Source organism: Cyprinodon variegatus, unplaced genomic scaffold, assembly GCF_000732505.1.
Source record: "Cyprinodon variegatus isolate N-32 unplaced genomic scaffold, C_variegatus-1.0 Scaffold254, whole genome shotgun sequence".
Taxonomy (NCBI): domain Eukaryota; kingdom Metazoa; phylum Chordata; class Actinopteri; order Cyprinodontiformes; family Cyprinodontidae; genus Cyprinodon; species Cyprinodon variegatus.
The window spans coordinates 468,136-490,026 of NW_015150707.1; the positions used below are offsets into that span (position 1 = coordinate 468,136).

The 21,891-nt window shown below is 39.1% G+C and overlaps 2 protein-coding genes across 5 annotated transcripts in view; both read right to left on the reverse strand.

The window, feature by feature from the left end:
• dusp8 (dual specificity phosphatase 8) overlaps positions 1-1,127 on the reverse strand; it is a 53,780-nt gene extending 52,653 nt beyond the window's left edge. The window contains exon 1 of one of the 2 annotated variants that reach the window (XM_015382291.1): positions 1,016-1,127. The gene's annotated coding sequence lies outside the window, so the exon portion shown is untranslated. Of the gene's footprint in view, positions 1-769; positions 921-1,015 lie in introns of those variants that run through there. The other variant, XM_015382289.1, reaches the window with a different exon arrangement.
• Positions 1,128-3,666: 2,539 nt separating this feature from the next.
• Positions 3,667-21,891, reverse strand: part of ptpn5 (protein tyrosine phosphatase, non-receptor type 5) — an 18,680-nt gene continuing 455 nt past the window's right edge. For 2 of the 3 annotated variants that reach the window (XM_015382311.1, XM_015382310.1), the window contains 13 exons: positions 18,412-18,523; positions 16,308-16,575; positions 14,228-14,350; positions 14,037-14,132; positions 11,846-12,102; positions 11,480-11,672; positions 10,965-11,049; positions 10,750-10,829; positions 10,520-10,657; positions 8,988-9,098; positions 7,978-8,138; positions 7,643-7,756; positions 3,667-5,953 (listed from right to left, as the gene is read on the reverse strand). In XM_015382311.1, coding sequence (XP_015237797.1) covers positions 5,860-5,953; positions 7,643-7,756; positions 7,978-8,138; positions 8,988-9,098; positions 10,520-10,657; positions 10,750-10,829; positions 10,965-11,049; positions 11,480-11,672; positions 11,846-12,102; positions 14,037-14,132; positions 14,228-14,350; positions 16,308-16,568 — 1,713 coding nt within the window. In that variant the 5' untranslated portion in view covers positions 16,569-16,575; positions 18,412-18,523 and the 3' untranslated portion in view covers positions 3,667-5,859. The remainder of the gene's footprint in view (positions 5,954-7,642; positions 7,757-7,977; positions 8,139-8,987; positions 9,099-10,519; positions 10,658-10,749; positions 10,830-10,964; positions 11,050-11,479; positions 11,673-11,845; positions 12,103-14,036; positions 14,133-14,227; positions 14,351-16,307; positions 16,576-18,411; positions 18,524-21,891) is intronic. The other variant, XM_015382312.1, reaches the window with a different exon arrangement.

A 21,891-nucleotide genomic window follows, 5' to 3' on the forward strand; every position in this document is an offset into this window, starting at 1 on the left:
ACAAATAAACATAACTTATTTTTGATATTGTAGTCTTATAGACTTATTATAATGGACTTATGGACTGTGGATGTAACAACATTGTAATCAAATAATCCAAGTTTTAAAAGTGCAGGCTTAATCAAAAGGTGAGCATGTACCAGTGGTGGATGCTAGCTGGTGCTAGTGATCCTGTAATTTAGAAAAATCAATTCCTCGTTGGTCCTGCTGGAGGAGATCAACGCCATGATGATGTAAACAACAAATCCAGATATAAAGCCCTCCAGTGTCCTCTGATCAATACCCTCCCAGTGAGACAGCAGGAAATAGCAGGGTCATATAACAAACCAGGACAACCCTCAGACTTCAACATGACAGCCTGATACAGACCAATTCTCAGCTAATATCTGATGCACACCATGTTATCAGATTGACAGAAATGTGGGAAAGAGCTCCAAGGAAACATATTGCTCTCCATAAAGTACACAATAGAGGGTTGGAGCGCACAAAGACGCAGTCTGTGACCGACAGCTAAGAAAGCGTTAATAATGCAGGAAAACGCTTTGCACAGAGATAAATTAAGATATAATTAATATGCCTACTGGAGGGTGAAGTGCGCGGGTTAATGTTGAGTATCAAGCCTGCGTTTTTATTTCTGTTTTGTTTTTTTCTGACGCGGAGATACGCGTCCGCGTGCGATAATCCACACCGCTCCTTTGCTGACAAAACAAAACAAAAGCACGGATAATAATAGAAAAATAATAATATTAAGACAACAAAAAATACGTACCTTATGATGAGCAAAGAGGTAAAGTACGGAGCGTTCTTCGCGGGGCAAAAAAAATCGATAACCTGAACCTGGCTGAGTTTAATTCCCATAATAAGACGCGCGCGCACATGACGGACAGAGCTGCGGAGGGGAGGGGGGGCTGAGCGCGCTTCCTGCAGCGGCGGGGGGAGAGCCAAAGCCGCAGCTGTGAACACTAACGTCACATAAACTAGCCACTAATCCTTAAACACGCATACGAACACTCACCTCCACGCCATTTCTGAGTGTTTTTATTTGTTTAACTGGCCTCCATGTTTAACGGGGTCAACAGTGGCTTCTTCATGGATGTTTACCTGGCGGTGTAGTGGGAGTTACAGTAGTCCCTCACAGCTGACAGGCTTGGTGACAGCGTCAGGGACGTCCCCCCCTCCCTTCCTCCCTCCCTCCCTCCTAGAGACAGTACCGACGGGTAGCAGCAGCTTAAAGGCGCTCATTCATGTGTAGGTTAAGGAAAGGGGACCGGTTCAGGTACAGGAGGCGCACTTTAGCACTTTCATGACCTACAGCGATGAGGTCATGGTTCATGAAGGAGAGGAGTGGAAAAAACTGAAAAAAACCATAAGTTGACGTCACCTCCAGCCAATCAGCGCCAGCGGTTTAGGGTTAGAGTGACGTCAGGCTTCAGCCTCATGAATTAAAGGGATAGTTCAGCTTTTATGTATTTATTTTTTTTACATCGTAATCCCAAAACCAAAATAACCAGAATTGAAGTTACGTTACGAATTAAATTATTTAATTGACACTGGTTCAGATTAAGACTTATCCATATGCTAGAATGACCAAGTGCCACAGGCTGATTGCATCCATGCCACACCGCATTGAAGCAGTCATTTCTGCAAAAGTATAACTGCACATAATTATTTGAAGGTTGACTTTTTTGTATTAAGAACACTTTTCTTTTATTGCTTGGATGAAATATGCTAATTTTGTGAGACAGGAATTTTGGGTTTTCGTGAGCTGTGTACTAAAATCATCCATATTAAGACAATAAAAGACCTGAAATATTTAATTTAGTGTGCAATGAATCTAAGATATATGAATGTTCAAATTGTATCATTACATTATGGAAAATATTGAACTTTATCACTTTATTTGGAGAAGGACCTGTAAATAGAATAGAGAATCCGGGGCAAGACTCAGAGACCTTTATCCTATATGACTGAGCATAAGCTGCCTGGAATTTCCAAATTCCTTGATGTTCCACGGCCGGTGCAGAATAACAAGCAGGTATTATAGAAAAATGTTATTCTACTAGGAACTTGCTTTGGTAATAAAGGAAACTTCACAAATATATGCATAATTCTCCTTCCTCTTAATATATATGCAACCATTTGAGGTGCATAAACAACAGCTGAAACGAAATATTTTGGTGCAAAAGGTTCAGGATTGTGAAGCTGTTGCAGTGGGGGTTCCTGCATGGCTCCTTAGATATGTCCCACATGGCTCCCTAGGTAAGCCCCCCCATGCACTGTGCCATGGAGTGGGCACCGTTTTAAAAAGACTCAAAACTGACTCATTTTAACACATCCATAAATTGTGAAAAAGATTTTTGTGCATGTGATAATTTGAATAAAAACCAAAACAAATAAATAAGAAATACATATTTGATTACTTCAAATTCTAAATACTCTGTTAAACATAACGTTTAAAAATAATTGTCATTTTTGAACTAAATTAAAGTCTCAATTACCCATTTTGAAATGTAATTGTTTAACTCTGATAAGCTATTTACATATCCATACTTGTTTGATATGTCATGTGTTTATGAAAATATCCTAAGAATATCAGGCCTTATTAATACTACTTTGGCCTATCATTAATTTTTTCTGAATATATTTTATTGCAACTTTAGCTCATGATAGTCTACTTATTAAATAAAAAATAAAAACAATAAGAATTTAGAGAGATTAAAAGCTGAAAATGTAAATCCAATAATACTTTATCTAGCTTTATGGCTGCAAAGATAGAATGACTAGTTTTTGAAAAAATTGAAAACTAAGAAAGGTCTTTTTTTTACAGTGAAATCATAACATAGTTCAGTCCAGTTGTTTTTTACAAGTATGATACATATTTCGGTTGCAGTCTGATCAGTCTAAATATTTGAGGTTCTAAATAAGAGAGGATTAATTAAGGAAGAAATATAAACCTTTAATTAAGCAGGAAATAAACAGAAATTCCAATATCAAAATCAGTATTATCAGCCATAAGTTATATATTTTCTTACATTGCGTAAACCCTTTCATGCTGCCTGGATTGAGTATAGTCAATAGAAAACCTTTTTTGAGTTCATCTGTTTTGTTTAAGTGTTGTTGTGGCCTTATATAGTGTGCCACACTGCTTGGAAAACCATTTACTAACATCTAAACCAACACTAAACCCAATCCTTTCCGCCATTTTACCATGAAATAATAATAGTTTGATGAAAAATTAAGTGAGAGTTAATGATTAAAACCATGCATATACAGTCACTGGGGAGTGAAGTTAATTTTCCAACACAAAATGAGAATTCAAAACCATCCAAAAATGATGTGCCTGAATAGGGAGACATAGATTTACTGACAGTAATTAATGAATAGGAATGTCTGACATTTATCTTTTTCCCCTTTAAGAATCATTAAAACCATTTGAAAAAAAAAAAAAAAAAAAAACACTACAATTAATTACTTTGTTTATCTTAAAGCTTATTCTGCTGCTCCCCCACAAATATGTCAACAACTCAGGGTTTTGAGCCTATGATAGGGTGTAAAAACACTGACATCTAGTGGCCAGGTTGTCAAAACACACGGGGAGTTGCATTAAGGCAAGAAAAAAAAAGCCAAATCACAACATGAATAGACACCAAGACAGATTCATGAAAATCTACTTTTATTTGGATGCAAAAACTCACAACTTAAAGCGTTACTTCAGCAGAGGAGAGGAATACTGATTGCTGGTTGTTTTATGTGTGACTGGCTGTTGATGTCATCTTCGTTTAAAACATCAGAAGAGGACGAGTGAAGCACTGGTAACAAACACTCAAAATAAAAGCTGTTTGATTGAGGAGACTAAACGTTATCAGAGGATTATGTCAATAGAATGTGGCAACCGGGTGTTATTCGATAAGCAATTTTGGCAGTTTAATTCAGCAAGTTTGCGTTGAGTAATTCAGTATATCCTCTGATAATGTTCAAGACCGTAGAAGTTATCAGATTCTTTGTTACATAGAAAACTATCTGCACTGTTTTAGCTGCCTTGCACATAGCATTTATTTCTCAACTGTGTTGTCAACTGAGAGTGGCCTAGAATCACAGATGGAAACAGGACTGTGTAAGAACTCAGTCTGAGGTAAAAATTCTCCAAGAAAAACAATAAAAACAGAAACAGAAAGCAAAGCATACTAAAGCAAAGCCTAGAGGCCTAAAAGTAATAGTAACACTCAAGACTGAACAAAATCTATCTATTTACTTTACTGTAAGGTAACTTAGGTAAGTGTCACATTTTGTTCTCTTACATCTTGCAATATAAACCAATGGTTTTGATCCACAGTATGAGCTACATTCCATTATGTTGTAAACAGAAATATACACAAGGCATCTACTCGAAAGGATTGTATCAAAATGTTCTAAAAATATCTCTGGTTGGTTTCACAAAAGCAAACTGTATCAAAAGCATTGGCTGAGAGCAAGCAATAATAATAATAATAATAATCATAATAATTATAATAGGCTTTCACCTTTCTTTTTTTTTTTACACAACAGAAAGCAGGACAACCAATCACGTCGCTTTGATTGTGGACTTTACGGAGTCCCATACAGCACATGCAATCCATTAAACTCAACACAATCAAAAACACAATACAGGAAAAATAAGCTTTACAGCTGAACATCAGACAACCTTGGTTGGTCTATTGTGCTTCATACAGATTAGGCCTGGCCTGTCTATACAACAATCATGAGCTTTGTTACCTCACAGATGCGTTCAAGCTACTGTTGTAAGCAGAGGCATCACAGAGCAGGAGGATGACGACGTTATGAGACGATTTTGACGAGAGGGAAATGAAAAAGGAGCTTAACGTCAGCGCCCCTCAGCTTGTTGCTTTTTCTCCAAGATCTTCTGCTGATATTCTGTTGTTCACATTTTAGGATTTTGCTCCTGGCCTTTGCCCCTTCGGTGTGTCTCTGTGACGCCTCTGATGGAACATCTATGATGTTGTTTGCTGTAAACACCGTGGGCCATGAGGACTATGACACGCAGCATGGATTATTAAAAAAAAAAAAAAACAAAACAAAACAAAAAAACTAAAAGAACTGTAATAGTTTAATTCGCACAAAAATCCTAATTAGCCTAACTGTTACATTCCTGTGTTCCATAACATTGCACATGCCTTTAACAAATACTTAGCACCATGCAACCTGAAAATGAGGTGACTCAGGCCTTCTGCATTATTATTTTGTACATTAAAAGAGTCAATGAGAAAAAAGCTAGATGTTGGTTAACATTTTACATCAATATAGGAGTACATATTAGGCTGGCATTTTATTATCTCTGTAGAATTAAATAATACTGGCACTTATTCTGTAAAGGGCCCTTATCTTAATCACTCTTAGAAAGGATTTTTCTCAAAGCAAACTCTAGTGCAGGAGATCTGAGAATGCTTTAGTTCTTCTATAACCTTTTTGATAGCTGTACAATCGTTACATAAGGGAGCTATTTCCGACCAGGACTGAAACAAGGCCTCGGAAACTGAGACCTATGAGCATCAGTGTGATGAAAAGTCTCAGCAGCACGAATGAAACAACACATGGACAAAGGGCTCGAGTTATTACAGGGCTGCTGGCTCTGGACAGATGTTAAAACACTGTTTGATTAGATTTTTTCAGAGCAATACCTCCGTTGATTGTGTGCAGCGACATTAGGGACGGTTCCATATGAACGAGCCTGATTTGGATGAAGAGATCGGGGTTGTTAAAGGGTGAGATATGTGACGATGCTAGGTAAGGTGGTGCATACCACCACAGGTGGTACCGTGTACAGTGGTGTGTCTCGGTCTGGGTGCGGCTGCTGTGCTCACGTTACTCCTCAGCTGTGTGAGACAGCTGCTTCTCATATAGGCTGAGGACATGATGCACAAACTGGTACTGCTCACAGGTCTGGATCATCCCACCTCTGATAAACACACATAAGGACAACAAAAGAGGAAAATGGTGTTTACATGTCAAGCAGCCAAATGTACAAAACATCATGAATGTTGGAGTTTAGAATATATTTGAAATTATTTATGATGTAAAGTCTAACTTATACTGGGTTTGGGTATGCTGCGCCATCTAGAGTATGTTCTAGATGAGCAAAAGCTTGTTTGTGGAGCAGCTTGCATAACAGTATCTACCCTTTGACCATTTCGTGTTTTATGTTTTTGCTATCAAAGGATTTAGGGTTTTGCTTTGGTTTTTCATGACAGAAAAACACAAGGTAGTGTTAAGTACATTTAATGGATACATGGTTTTCACAAATATTCTGGAGTTCTGTATTTATGAAGCCATGTAGGAGATGCAGGGAATTTCTTTAAGCTACAGTGTGTAATTTTCAGCGACATCTAACGTCCAGACTGCAGACCGCAGCAACATGAACATCTCCCCCCCACCGCTTCTCCCCCCCAACAGTACGGCGAGCGTTACGGGACAAAATGTCTTCCACGACGTCCGCATCACCTACCTTCTCAAGTGATGAGGTTTGTTTACATAGATCATTTTAATACTTCCATCTATTGTTCAGTACCGTCTCAGTTCATCTCTCTCAACTTGCCGTAGTTACTTTCGAGCGTAATGGGCGATCTCGCAATCGCTAGTTTGTTGGCTCTGCGCTGCTGTAGCGCAAAGATGTCTGCCTCCATGGCTGCGAGACCCGCTCCTATGTAATTATAAATAACGAATTCTAAGGCAACGCAAATATTAAGGTTAAGAGGCTGAGCTCGTAGATGATGATAAATAACATAGTTATGTATGATATATTACATTTCTGACTGTATATCCCTGTAATTATTACACACCGTAGCTTTAAAGAAGATGCATTAGTCAGATAACCCCCCTTAAAACCTTTTGCTGAAGAAATCAACAAGACAAGCTTTGTGGTGTACATCGCCCCCATAACGACACACGGTAGTGGCAGCATAAAGCTTGGTTTATGTTTGACGTGCCCACTGTGTCCACGGACAGATCCGTGTGCAAAAACATAAAAACATGGCGAGCAAGCAACAGACATCCCCTGATTTTGACCATAAATATCAACAGACTGTTGTAACAACCCTGAAATAAATTAGTGTTGCTTTTGGACAGCATGAAGTGGCTTTGAAAAAGTTGTTAATGGCTGTGTTTTCTACTTCTTCATGTAGTGTGGTGTTGTCAGCTTGCTGTTAGTGCTGAATACGCCGCCCCCCTTGGAGCCTCCCAGAATGGGAAGAAATCTGCACAGAGTATAAATGCTGCAGACGCTGTGATGGTGGCTCATTTTCCAAGTGGATTGTTCATGCATCAAGCATAACCCAACCTTTATACTATAGGATTGCTGTTCTCCTGCAGGGAAAAGGAAGCTGTGCAGAGAATGATGGAGCAAAATAGAAGACAATAAAGCCTCTCTGAACAAGCTGAACTATGTGAAAAAAAAAGAAAAGAATAAATGTGCCTACATTTAGACTGATGGGGTTTGTAAGTTAAATATTTCCAAGGTATTGCATAACCCCCCCATGTAATGTTCTCCTGTGTTTGGAAACTAAATTGAGTAAATTATTTTGAGCTTGACCTTGAATGCACAACTATAAACAGACATGAATGCAATAATAGGAGCAGAAGCTTATCCCACCGGTCCAGACGAAGCTGGCAGGTGGTTCTCAGGATATCAACCACACCCTCGGTCCTCAGCTGTTTGCACAGGATGGAGGTGGCAATGAAGCAACCTGTCCGACCAATCCCAGCGCTGTGTTATTAAGATGGAGAAAAACATTCTAAGATTTAGTTACATACCAAGGGTATTCCTTCAGTTTAAGTCAAAGCTCAACCTGATAAAAAAGCAAAGACTTTGAAGATGACAAAACAGTCTTTTTTCTAATAGGACTGAAAAATATGATATTTTTTTAATCTTGAAGTTAAACATTAGCGTTAATGTTAATGTGTTAAAAAGCAGTTTAATCCTAATACCTGCAATGGACAATTATTGGCCCACTGGAGGGCAGGGCTTCCTCTCTGGCTCCCTCCACCTGCTGGACCAGCTCCAGCAGTGGCGGAGCCTTGTCTGGGGTCTTCTGGTCGGGCCAGGAGGTGTACCAGTAATGTCGTAGGGTGCGCACCTCTTCTCCACACTAGCACATGCAAACAGAGATTCAGGAAATATGGATATAGTCCTGTTGTGTAAACATGCGTACAGTTTTCAGCTTGTGTGTTTGTTTGAGGGATTGCTTTTTTTTTATGTTTGTTGTGCTCCATGTAAATCCAGATTGCTATGATGCCAAGACAACAGGTAATGCAGAGCAGGATGTGCAAAAAATAACTCCTCATTTGATAACAGTACTGTGCACGATCACATCAGGTTTCAACGTTTTCCTAAAATTACTCTGCCACTGATTAGTAATGGTACCGCTGCACAACTTATTAGCTGGAGAGCCACAGTCAAACAAACAAAACGCTTTTAATTCAAGGCACATTTATGTAATGATCCCACAATGCTTATTAATCAGCTGCAGGCTGCATTAGCGGAATCATGTTTTGTTTGTTAAGCTGCAAGCCCTCCATGACCCCAAATAAAAAAAAGGAAAGAAAAAAAAAGGAAAAATCTCCGGCAATAAAATAAATGCACCAAAAATATATTATATATTATTCACTACCACAATCATCTGTCGTGAGATTAAGGAAACGAATGTTGCAACCCAAACTGTGAATTTCAACACTGCTCAAGAAACCAGGAAATGTGAAGGCCTTTAGGTAACCAAAATAAAAATCTCTTTGCAAACTTATCTGATTTTCTTCTTTTTTTTTTGCAGTATGGCCTGATATATGATCAAAAATGGTTTCTAAATGAATTTTTTAGCTTGTTTTTCACAAGTAGCATCAACAAAAAGCTAATAATGGAACTATAAACCCCAGTTTTAAATTAGGTACTTGAGGCTGTTTTTCTTTAATAAAATGCATGATTTGTTTTTTCTGTGGGTTACCTTTAGAGTAAACACCCTCAGGCTGTAGTCATCTTCTTGAGTTACTGTGACAACAGTGATCTCTATGCCTTCATGTGTCACAGTGTCCTCAGGCCAATACTCTGCACATTTCTACTCCAGAAAACAAGAGAAAAGACACACAACCAACATTTGTAAATGTACGAATAAATTCACGGCGCAAATCCAGTTATCTAGTCATTACAGCAACCTCCAAATTTAAAAGCCTTACACTTAGCTAAATGTATGCATGTTTTATCATAATTTTACACAAAATATTTGAGAGAATTCTATCTAAATTAAGTTATGGAGGACCACAGAAGATGAAATTTTGATTTCAGAAGAGGTGGCTCATCAAATGTTTGCAAAGTGAGCTTCTCAGGAGTGACAGCGGTGACAGCCAATCACACAAGAAAAGACGGTTAGCCAATCAGGAGCTTGTGGGTGGTCTAAACTCAGGAAGGTGGGCCTCATCTTGACCTGCGGTTTTCCGCTTTGTCCTAGTGGTCGACAATTGTATGTGTAGTATAGCGTGACATTGTTTTTGGACAGTAAAACATGCAGAGGACCAAAATGGACGTGCAGGGGACATGCTCCCCCTGCCCCCCCTCCCCCCAAAATTACGTCCATGCCAATGACAACCCAAGCAATTACTGACACCATGTAATCAAGTAAGGTCCCATGGCCTGTGTTACATCACACATCCATCTTGTACATCAGTGGGTATGGAAGTTTTCTAACCTGCATCTATGTCTGGCTTCACACCACACCCTTGTGACGTTTGTTGACCAAATAAACAGAAATCTATCTTTATATAATCTGATCAAAGGATATGGTTTGGTTTTTGTTAAGTTTCATCAATATTTAATGGACATGTTTATGCTGGCTGGGTACACATTAAATGTCTTTATTCTGAAAAGCCTTGAAAAATCGGTAGTATTTGATTTTTTTACCTCTCATCCATCTTTGTTTTGCCATAACTAGGACTTAGAAATATTGTGTGGCTATGTGTTGGCATATTTATGCAAGCAGCTTTTCCCTGCAAGAATTTTCTAAGCTATAAAAATCAACACATATGTACTGTATTTGCTTTGCTCGAATGACTTGTTCCATTGTTTTTTTTCTAATTTTCAAGAGTGGTTGAGAGAAAAGACCCTCCGTGTCCTGTCATTGTCATGACCCAGGGGAACAGGATGAAACAGAGTACTAGCTTTAATTTCCAAGACAAAAATGGGAAGCTAAAATTATAAAAAAATGTTTTAGTTATTTTTTTTAATGACTTTTTGGATATGACAGACTTTCTTAAATTCATTCATTTTGCGTCATTTTGGGAAACAACATCACTTCTGAACCTGATTTATCTCACCTGAATGAAATAATGTACTTAAAATAAACATTGGATTAATTTTTTCCTTTGACATTTTTACTGAGTAATAAAAAAAGCTGATTTTATTATAAGATTTTTCACTCATCATTACTAAGGATGCTGATAAGTGCGGATGACATTTCATTATCATCATTACTCATGTCTACACCTCGTTCTTCTCCTCCAGATTGGTTATCATCACGATAATTGGGCTTCTCTCCTGCCACACCATCCTCCAGAAGTCTCCCACTGTGTTAACAGTTGGACCCTGTGTGGCAATGTAAGCTTGTTCCTCACCCCCATAACCCTGCACACACATGAAGATGGGACAGTTGTCAGCAAAAAACACAACAGCCGTTTTTGAACAAGGTAGCTGGCTTGTCACGCATTTTCACTTACTTTCAGGTAATTGGCATTAATGTAGGTAGAAAGAAAATCATCTTCATCCTGCGACTTCAAGATGACTCTGCTGTGTGTATCTGTAGGTGGACAGGGTGGCAAAACCCTAAGAGCACTTAAAGGTTTGATGTACTTGGAATGAAAGGAAGATATGTATATACATTCATGTCATATATTTCAATCTGTGATCACTTTCATTTCGCAGCTGTACTTACTGGGTAAAATGGTCTTGTAGCGATTTTTTCTCACAAGCCCAGGGTAATTATACTCCTTGGGGTCCACAAAGTTCATGGGAGTTTCCTGCCAGTAATGAAAGAAGAGTTGCTACAAAAATCTATCCCGACATTCCCTTCTGCCAAATGCTGCAAAAGTAATATCCAACATCATGAAGTCATCGGCTGCCCTTTGCAACAATCTCTTGCTGTCTAATTGTACTCAACCTGAGGGGTTTTGTGATACACAGAGTAAATCATCATGCCTAACAGACTGTAAACCCCTCTGTGGGTTTTGTATATGCAAAAACATTTGTAGCCCTACATGCTTCGCCCACTGACAGGTGCTAGAAAAGCTTACGGGTGTGCGGTGAGCTTGGTTGGGTGTTTGTGCATGTGTGGGTGTGGACATTAGTGCCTGCGTCTATGAATGCGTGTCAGTGTCAGCGGATGTCTTTTCCGGTGAGTCTGTGCTAATCTAAGAGTGTAGGTGGCTGAGCTGCGGTTGTTGCACTCACATAAAACTCCGCCTGCAGGCTCTGGTCATCCATGGCCCTTATGTGCAGCATGGCGGGGGTCAGGACATGCGTTCCCTGTCGAAGATACTCCTGGGCCGACTGGTCTCGTGGAGATAGCTGGGCCCCATAACCATACGGCTCAGTGCAGCCTGGGGTGCACATATCCAACGTCAGGGAAACATTGGAGCCTCTCCTGTGGGATTCAACCAGGGTTAGTTGGCACAGATGAGAGGAATGTGCACTCATTTGCTGCATAAAACTAAACATAAAAATGCTACAGGACAGAAAATCATTTTGCCTCCATTTCACCAACACTTTTCTCATGAAACAAACTTGATACTCTTGTGCAGAACGCCAATCTCTAACCTCTCCTGAAGTCCCACTGGTGTGACAGTGAGGGTGGAGGCATCTCCTTCCATCCTGGTTTCTGTGCCCATGTCAAAGACCGGAGTTTGCGGCAACGGGTCGAGGTCCATCAGATCCTCTTGGGCATCAGTCCACTCTGACAAGGTGAAAGAGGGCTGCCGGCTCACAGACTGCCGCCGATCGCTGAAGTCTTTGGAGATTGCTCCTGATGAGCATAAGCCAGTGCCATAACACCATTTGGACACCATGTGGATCACCTGAGATGAACAGAATAATCAGCTTACCTACCCACAGACCCATAAGGCACCGGAGTAGATAAAATATAGCAGTTTAGCTCATTCATTTCTTGATGCTTTACTTTAAAGTGGACAAACTTTCCTACAATTGTTTGAGTGATTCTTATTAATATATCCTGAGGGTTTCTGATGCTACTACACAGTTAGTATACATATAAAGTATGTTAACGACCCAATGAATTTTTTTTATATTATGTCACAATAAAGAGTTTAATACCTGACTGGTATTTCAAGTGATGGGCCAAGACAGGTAGTATAATTTGGAGGTGGAAGGAAAATTATACATCTTGGGTTATTTGGGTTATTTAATGTATTTGTCTTTTCAGATATGAATCTACAGTGTGGGGTTCTTGTACCTTAGTTAGTATTTTATTGATGACCTTTCACTTTGAGTACAGGGCCGTGCTGCTACAATTCATTCCAAATAAAGAGTCTACAATCAATCTCTATATTTGTCTTTGCAAAACTGCTTAAGCTGAGCTTTCATGAACAAGCATCTCTGAATCTCACAACAGATTCTTCATTGGATTTGGATCTGGAGTCGGGTTTAGTTCTGGTGTAGGTTTGTTGCTTGCCCTTAAATCTATTTTGCTTTATCTTTCAATCAGGTCCTACCAACCCACATATCCTGCTGAAAAAAGGTATGATGTTGCCATTACCGTTCACTGATGGGATAGTATCTTAAAGAAACTTTGCACAATTAGTTTAGTGTTAAAAACGTAGGCCAAATTTAGTCCTGTTTGACCATACATCTTTTTCCATGTTTACTTTGTTCCTTACATGAATTAAGGCAAACAGTAAATGAGAGACATGGCAGCTGTCAGTAAACAATGTTTGTTATTCCACTATCACATAAGTTTCATGGCTAATAGTTGCCCTATAACAGCAGCCTTCTTTGGCAGGCATGGCTTCAGTCAGTCGTTCCATTGTCCAACCCCCCAAATGTACGTGACGGACGGTTTGTATTGAAACTGAAATCTTGATTACAATGCAAATTGTAATTAACAACAAAGATCGATTGACTGTTTGATTGATTGCAGTTCCTCCAGTGTAAGCATGCTGCACTTGGCTGCTTCTCTGATAAATGGTTGTTTTTCCCTGGTCAGTCAGATTAATCGGACAGTTATCCTTATAGGTGTGAAATCGTGCTATATTATTTTCTAGCTCAGAATATTGTCTTAGAACTTAACCCCACGATGAACCTCCACAATATCACCCCTGAGCTAGTAGATATTATGATGCTGATGGTTTACTAATGTTCAACATCTCTAAGGCCTTTGAATAACAGCTTAAATTGTACTGAAACAACAACAACTATATGCAAATATGCTAGGTGACAAAAAACACAGATGCATGCAGCACGTATAAGAATTGGTTTGAAAAAAAAAAAAAGAACCATCATGTTACAAACTAGCTCGTGTTGGTCTATTAGATAGATTTCTAATTAAATAAACAGTTGGGAAGGAATGTAAGTGTAAAGGCTTTTCCGAGTCAGTTTGAGATCTTAGCACTTGTTCACAGGACATTTGGCATTCAGTGATCAACTACAGACATTTTCAGGTTTGCTCCTTTTCCTTAGTCCTGTTTTTTAGTCTCCCAGGTAGAAAAAAAACCAAAATCTGTGATCATTAAAGAAAAAGTAAAAAATTAGTAAAAGTCAGTAAAATCTGAACAACCGACAAGTTTCAAAACACAAAAAAAAATTGGAAAGGTAACAAAAATGTATCTCCTTAGACTTTCATTAGAATAACTAATAAAAATTGCTTTTAAATGTATTTGGCAGCCTTTCAAGTCATTTAGTTTTTAGCTTGATCTATTATTTAGTTGTTTTCTCTTACAGTTAGAAATGTTGTTTAATCCAAACTCCACTACATATTTAATTTCCAGTATTTTACCATGATGACAAAGATTGCCACTCCAATGCCTGCAGTGCCGCTGACAATCCAGTTGTGCTGTGATGTTTTTTGCACCTCTTTCATCAACACTGTAGACTGACCAATTAAGAGAAATGCATAGAGTTAGTTAGTGACTCACACTTAATATGTTACATCGATAGTTAACAATGAGACCATCAATCGACACTTACGTTCCACCCAAAAATCGCTTGACATGGTAAAAAGAACCCCAAGTAGAAGTCCATGACGTGTAGGGCTTTGTAGAAGGAAGAGAGCGGTCCGTTTCCTTCCAGTACAAAGAACATCCAATACCCCTGTAAGGGAAAAAGTTAGAGTTAAATAGTGTCACTTATTCAATAACTGGTAACAGGCAGCTGCTCTCAGGTGAAAAACAGATGGTGTAGACATGTAGGGATCCTTTTCTAACATTCAATGTGAATGTTGAAGAACCAGCAGGGGTGACAGTGGTGTTGGATGTAGGAGTTTGCCCTACAATCTGAGGGTTGCCGGTTCAAGCCCCTGCTCCGACTTTGAGTGTCGTGTCAAGACACTTCACCTGCATTTCCTACTGCCAGTAAGCTGTGGCTACAATGTAGCTCGCCATCATCAGTGTGTGAGTTGTTACGTGAATGGGTGAATGACTGAATGTAGTGAAAAGCTCTTCGGTTAAGTCCTCTGACTTCAAAAAGTGCTATAGAAGTACAGTCCCTTTACCACTTAGTAGGAGCACCTTCTAATTTCTCTTCAGCAACAAATATCAAAAACTAGATGAAACACTTTGACATAATTAGGCGTTTCTCCAGAACAATGATAACATCAAAACTGTTGTTGGCAATGGCGTAACATTATCTTGGTGGGTCCCATATGAAATACAACACCCCCATCCCCTACCCTCCCCCCGTCGTTACCACATTGTACGTAACGGTTATGGTTTTTAATCTACGCTCTGGATTACCCATAATTCTAAGTTGTATTGTAAAAAATAAAATGCCCAAATACATTGTTCTTTTAAGAACTTTATTGCAGTTTGAAACATTATATGAGTGTATTTTTTACCAACCGTCTAATGAACTATACACAGGTATTTACATAGTAATTGATAGTACCACTGTCTGCTTTGCTATTGGTGTCATGATTAAACTGTTAACCATCCTGTTGAAATCTGCCATGTGTTAGGGTAAAATAAATATAAATAAGGTCCGGTCAATGCACTAAGTATCAGGTGGGTTTAAGAGGAATTTTTCACACTATTACATCTGCAAAGAGACGTCATAGTCCACAATTGCGTTGGGGGGCCAACCAGATGTCAGTGACGGGCCCCTAAAAGGTCGGGGGCCTGTAAGCAATTGCAGTCTCTGCTTACCGATAGTTATGCCATTGGTTGTTGGAATTGACAAAGGAGGCTTACACCGGGCCTCTGAAAGGCCCACAACCTAAACTCTAGCCAATATTTATGAACTATGAAGCCAAGTATATCATATTTGATACATAGTTTTATGCATGAGGTATGAGCCAGAGGACAGTTGAGGGTAAGCTAAAACTACCTAATACTAGCTTGCTATAGTGGACATTTACACAATAAGCATAGCGTAAAACAGTTTAACTGTCTAAGATATTAGTAAAACTGATTAAATTGCTTACAGTGTTCTGGCTTTGTGTTTTTATGATTCAGCACAGGTGGAACAATATCAAACCAGTTACCAAAGGAGAATTGATTTGATGCAACTGTTATCACAAGAGTAATAAGTGAATAAAGAGACTAGCTAAAAGGTGATGTGGTATAATTCGCTTAGTCTTTACGTGACTTAAATGTGAGGTCAATAACAAGATATTGAAGGGATAGAAGTAGGGTAGGAATGGACAGTTTTATTGTTATTACACCGTCACAAGTAAAGAGCAATGAAATTAACACTCTGCATGTAACCCATCCCCTTTGCGGCCAATGGGCTGCCATTGTGCGGAGCCTGGGGGGGCAGTGTTGTATAAAGGGTCTTTTTGCTCAGGGACCCAGACTGGCAGTCTGTGGGAGTGAAGCTTGAACTCAGAACCTCAGAATTCCAAGCTCTATGCCCAAACCACTAGGCCACCACTCCCCCTAATACCAGGTAAAAATTACAACTACAATACAAGTCATAAAATAATTCAGTCATTTCAATTGCAAATGCTTTTCCTGATGCAGCCCTTTTGGAGGGTCCTTCATAAAGTATCATCAAAATTAAACAACCTGGATTTGACTTAAATAAAAAAAAGTAATATAGCCAATATACGTACTGTGACTTGGGAGCTGATGAACAGTGCAGCCCAGCACTGAAGTTCCACGACTAACGCATACACCTTGTGAATGAACAGTTCCTCTCCCTCTTGGCTTTGGGGTCCATCTTTACAGTCAGGAACACTGTCCTTTTTAGAGGCTCCATCACCTATCTTATCAACCTTTGTGGGTTCGTCCAACCAGACTGGGTCCTCTTCTGGCCTCAGGAAGATGGAGTCTTCAGTGTGCGAACGAGCGGAGCTGCTCAGCCGGCGGGTCATGATCCCTCTGTTAAATTAGAGTACTTGATATGATTGCTTTATGAGCAATAAAAGCCACATTTAACCCCTACCCCTCCACAAAAAAATTGAATCAAATGAGGTTCTAGCATTTCATCTCTAAGGCTGTCCAGAAGAGACCCCAAAACAAATATTTCCTTCAGCTGTCTGAAATTTAGAGTTTTCTTTTCCTTTTCATGTAGCCAAAGAGGTTGAATTATAACTTACCAACACCAATGTTTTCCCTGTAAAAATACACGTTTCCTGTGCTTATCAAGTTGTGCAAATGTGTTTTTCAATGAATGCGTGTATGGTAAAAAAGATTGCACCTTTTCCTTAGAGCTATTCACATGTACAGCTAAGCGACAGAGTGGCTCTCATCTCCGGATCCTCTTGTCTCCTTTAGATGGGACTCCATTGTGTGAAAATGTGTGTATGTGTGCATGCGTATTGTAGAAGGATGAGTCAGGGGTAGCATGTTTACGGCCCTGTCCGTCGCCTTGGCAACAGAGTGGCACTCATCCCTCTCATCCGACCCGAGCATTATCATCTACTGATGGCGCACATGCAGTCACACACACCTTTATAAGAGTCAGCAGTGTATGCAGAGCCCATCTGTGCCCTCCACTTTTATCCTTCAGCCATTAATGAAGATGTTTTGTACATTTGGTGGATAAGCGCCACGTGATCTGTGTGAATATGAATGTGGAGCCCTTTGAAAGCCGTGATGTGCTATTTTTTTTTTGTCTGAATGTGTTGTTAATGGCTAAATTTGTCATGTCTGAGTTTAGACCTCTTTTTTTTAAATCAATGACAAAAAACTGACAATGAACGTTGCACCGCTTTGAAAGCTGGAAACAGCAAGAGAGGTGCCTTACATAGAAAGTAGGATGTCGATGACTCAAGATAGGGTTACAGTATTCACTAGTAAAGCCTGAGACCTTTACAATTGTCAGCAGAATTATAGTACCTTCCCCCCCCCCATTCAATAAATGTTATCACTGGATTTAATGCAAAGTTTTTAATTATATAACTCTACAATGCAGTGATTAAAATAATAGAACAGATAAACAGGAGGATCTATGCCTTGAGCTTTTCTGACACCTTCTGCATAACATTTTGTAGTTATCACACTGATTCCTGAGAATCAGTGTGATAACTACAACTGAAAGAAAGTGGTATATATATATACCCTATCCATTACATTCCCTTTACTCTTTTTTTCATAACTAATGTAAGGGCAGCGCCTTCAATGGCAGCAAGGCCTTGTACATGCAAAAATACATATATATCCAAATAACCACAATCTCAAGAAAATGTTGCGTTCCATGAGTCTTAGAAATTTCAACTGCAAAGCCTTCAACCATACCCAACTTTCATACAGCTTTTGGCTAGCGGGTTATATTGAATACTACAAAAAGCCTTTTCTCATCTCGTTTGTATCATATTATGTTAATTGACCATACTGGGATGAACCGTTTACATGCATGTTAAGTGCATATAACACTGAGCTTTATCTGAATGGCAGGCATCAGTTCTTTTTTACAAAATGAAACTTGATCAATTAAACTTCTGAGTAAAAATGTTGAATATATATATTTTTTAAAATTACATAAGAAAACAAATGGAAACATCTGAACTGTCTAATCTGTTTCAAAGTGTATGTCAGCGTGTCTGTATTTGGAAAACTAATTAGGTCTAGTAGGTCTACCTTTGTCCCACCACAATCTGAGCCTCCCTATTATGAGACAAATATATGGTTCATTGCTGTTGCTTTTGTGAAATTCAAGCTATGTCACTATGCTAATACTCCTTCAGCCCCCACAAGGATTGCTACTAAACTTACCTACAAGAAATGGCAGGGAACTGTTGAGGGAGGCAGATGATCACATGATCAGTTTGAATCCTGTATCCTGGGGCAACTGGTTGTTGTCAGCCATTGTAAGGCAGAGTTGGTTCTGAAGGACAAGACAACAGATGTACTGTATGTTGCATAGCTTGAATTTTCCAGCTGAAGAAAATGAGGTTAAAAAGAATAAAGCAGTAACAGTCATTGCTTAATTTAAGGCGAAATAGTGAAATCAGCGTGCTTAAATCAACTGGTCACGCTCTCAACCGGTTTCTTTTAGACATGGATCAAGGCAGCAACATTTGCACCTATCAGATGTGCTTTTATGAGTAAAGGATGGTGATGTGAGATGACTGAGAAACTGTCAATACCTCTTTCCTTCTTCGTCTTCGCCCCCCTGCCTTTCCCTTCTCTGACAGGCAGAGGTATGATTCTAGTCAGACTTCGCCGACACCCTCAGAAACACATTCAGATAGCTAGTCACATCAGTATGCATGAAGCAAAGCTTTCCCCTCACTACTCCTGTCTCCTCTTCAGCATCTCCCCTCCCCTCCTCTGTGCCATTGGACCCTGATGTCCGCACAGGGTGAGCTCAGCGGAATATGAGACCACACCAGTGGCTAAAGATGCCTCTATGTGTGTTGGTTTAAGAAAAACAGTGCAGGTGATGAACAGAGGGGAGCTTTTTTGAGTCCTTTTGCTCCTCTCTGTTGCTCGCTGTGAAGGTGGTTTTGAAGTGATGACGCCAGTAAGCACTGCTGGTAGCTATGGCAATGTGCATACAGGCAATGTATATGAAGCATGCTCATAAACGCTCACATAGTCATGCACATGCAGCTGGGGAACGTGTTGGACTAGAGAAAGCTCAGCATCCTTCCATTTTTTAAACGAGAAGTGAACAGGTAGATGAGTGGAAGGGGGGAATGAATGGAAGGACCGTAGCATTTTTTTTTTGTATGAAGGTTGTCTCAAGCAATGACGCAGTGAGGTTGGCGTTTTGGTAACTGTGGTAACCAATATTCTGTGTTATGTGCATCACCACACACACACCTGGGCAGGTAAGCACTGCATTAAAAGAAGCAAAAACACAGATTCTAAGTGGAGGAGCGGTGAGGATATTTCATGTGTATAATTTTTTTTAGGCTCTTTTGCAGCTGAGTGAATTGTTTGGAACATTTATGGTCCCTATAGGCTTTAGCTAATTCGATTTGTCCCCAGGAATTATTTACCAAACACAAACAAACAATAAAAAAAAAAAAAAGATTTTTGTGTACAATATCAAACATACAACAGATATATACTAGAATGTTAAACTTATAGAAAATATACTTTTCTTTTTCCAAACTTTAAAAATTGCAAAAATGTACTCATTGCATATGGGTTTTTTCTGCTGCATTTAAAGGGGCAAAATATGTGGAACAACATGTGCGGGATAAATAGAAGGAACACTGATAGTATCCTGTAATCATATATGCCTGTGTGGAAATATAAAACACTCAGACAAGTTACTTTTTATTAAAAGTTAAAAAAGAAAGCTTCAGTTTCAACTGATGTGGTTTAATCACAAATAAGTACAAATTAATTGCATTTTAATTTTATATATATTTTTTATATATATTTTTTTATTGGACCCAAATGCTAATACATGCTAAAACCCTTCCCCCAAAACTAAAGTTAGTATGTAGGAGGATAAAAGCACTTCATACATAGAAAAATCAGTATTGCTATAATTTTTGTAATATGGAATTATTACTTTTTTTTCTTTTTAATAAGGTTAAAGCTTGGATAATTATTCTGCATATCAAGCAGTTATTTTCTGTTTTTTATATGCAGTTTTTACAACTTAAAAAAAAAAAATTATTTTAATCTTCATCAGCAAAATATTTTAACCATCAGATAAGTTTATTAAACATTTCTCTCTCATTTCTATTTTCTTCCTTCTCAACTTGCACTTAAATTAGATTTTTGATTATGAAGACTTAAACTGAAAGAATATTTTTTTATCATAATGAAATATAGGTTTTAATATAAACATAAGAATAATAATTATAAAAAAACGTATCTATCACAATGTAAGAAAATGATGGAAACTTGCTCGGCGCTGCTCTCAGACCAAATGATATCACAGTGAATAAGTCAAACCTAACAACTGATTTAGCTTCATTTCTGTTTGAAGGTCTCTGTCATTGAGTCCTTACACACATCATTTTCTCAGACTTTAAATAGAGCTACGTATTTTCATTCAGGAACCAAGAGCCCAACAGAGTTATACAACAAACCTGTCCTTCTAGTCCACTGGGTCCAGAAGGGCCGCTGTTCCAGGACTGACCCACAGCTGCCAGTTGTGTAAAAGCTCTTTCGGAAAATCAGGAACAAAGGGAATTAATGTGGTGACAGCTGGCTCGTGCTTTAAGGGATATTTCTGGTTCTTTGGAATTATGTCTAGAGATGAAACCAAATAAGCTGTTCTGCCCTATTTTTTTTGTCTTTTATTTAATTTGTCTTCCATTAATGAAATAACCCCTATGGATGATGGGAGTATTTAGTTTCCAGGTGCTTAAGTGAATAAAGAGGTGAGTATTGACCATGCTGTTGCAGTGCTTATGTAGCGATGAGAGAAGATAGGCGGAAGCTCTTCCAGAAAGTGATGATAGGAGGGTAAACTGAGACAGAGTCATGAGACCTGCCTCGTCAATTCACACAAACACACACTGATATATTCTTGATAGCAATAGATGGAGGTTGGGGGCGGTCAGGGGGAGGGGGTTGGGTTGATCACAATGACTTTATGAAACAGCCTGTAGACGCACAGCTTTGCTCTGTTTATCGAAAATATCAACAATCAAAACAATCAATTGGGTCCACAATTTTTGGCAGTGATTCCAAAATGCTTTACATTGACAAATCTCATTAATATGCAGATAAACTCCAGACTCATAACAAGCTAAACTGTGTGAATAATTAAAACGTGCTTCACAGTGAAGCAATTTCCCAGGCCCCTGGAGATGAATCTGGATTCCTGTTGACAAAAGGTTGTGTTACGTGACTGCGCTGCATCAAAGCTCCAGTGCAGGAATGGCATCCCCTGGCAGTCATTCATGCTAAGACAAAACACCATTCATATCACGTACATGGCTACGGTGAGTTAGAGCGACCACACAGTGCAGGGCTGGATGGATTAGTAATGAATCATCCAGGGAGGTGGACTGTTGCATGTCTCTATTTGGCAACTCCCACATAGTCACATATGAATAATAGAGGAAAATCAACATTTTGGTCACATTTTGGACATAAAATATTTATCCTAAAGCGACGATGAGCAGCCAACCTGTTGGCAAATGATCCGCTTCATCAGTGTGGGAATGAACAGAACAGGAACGCTGTCACACATCCCTACCTTTTTCTAGCCAGGAGAATGAAACTGGGGGTGCTTTGGTGAGAAATTGGTATTCACCTCATGTCGCACAGAAGGGGGGG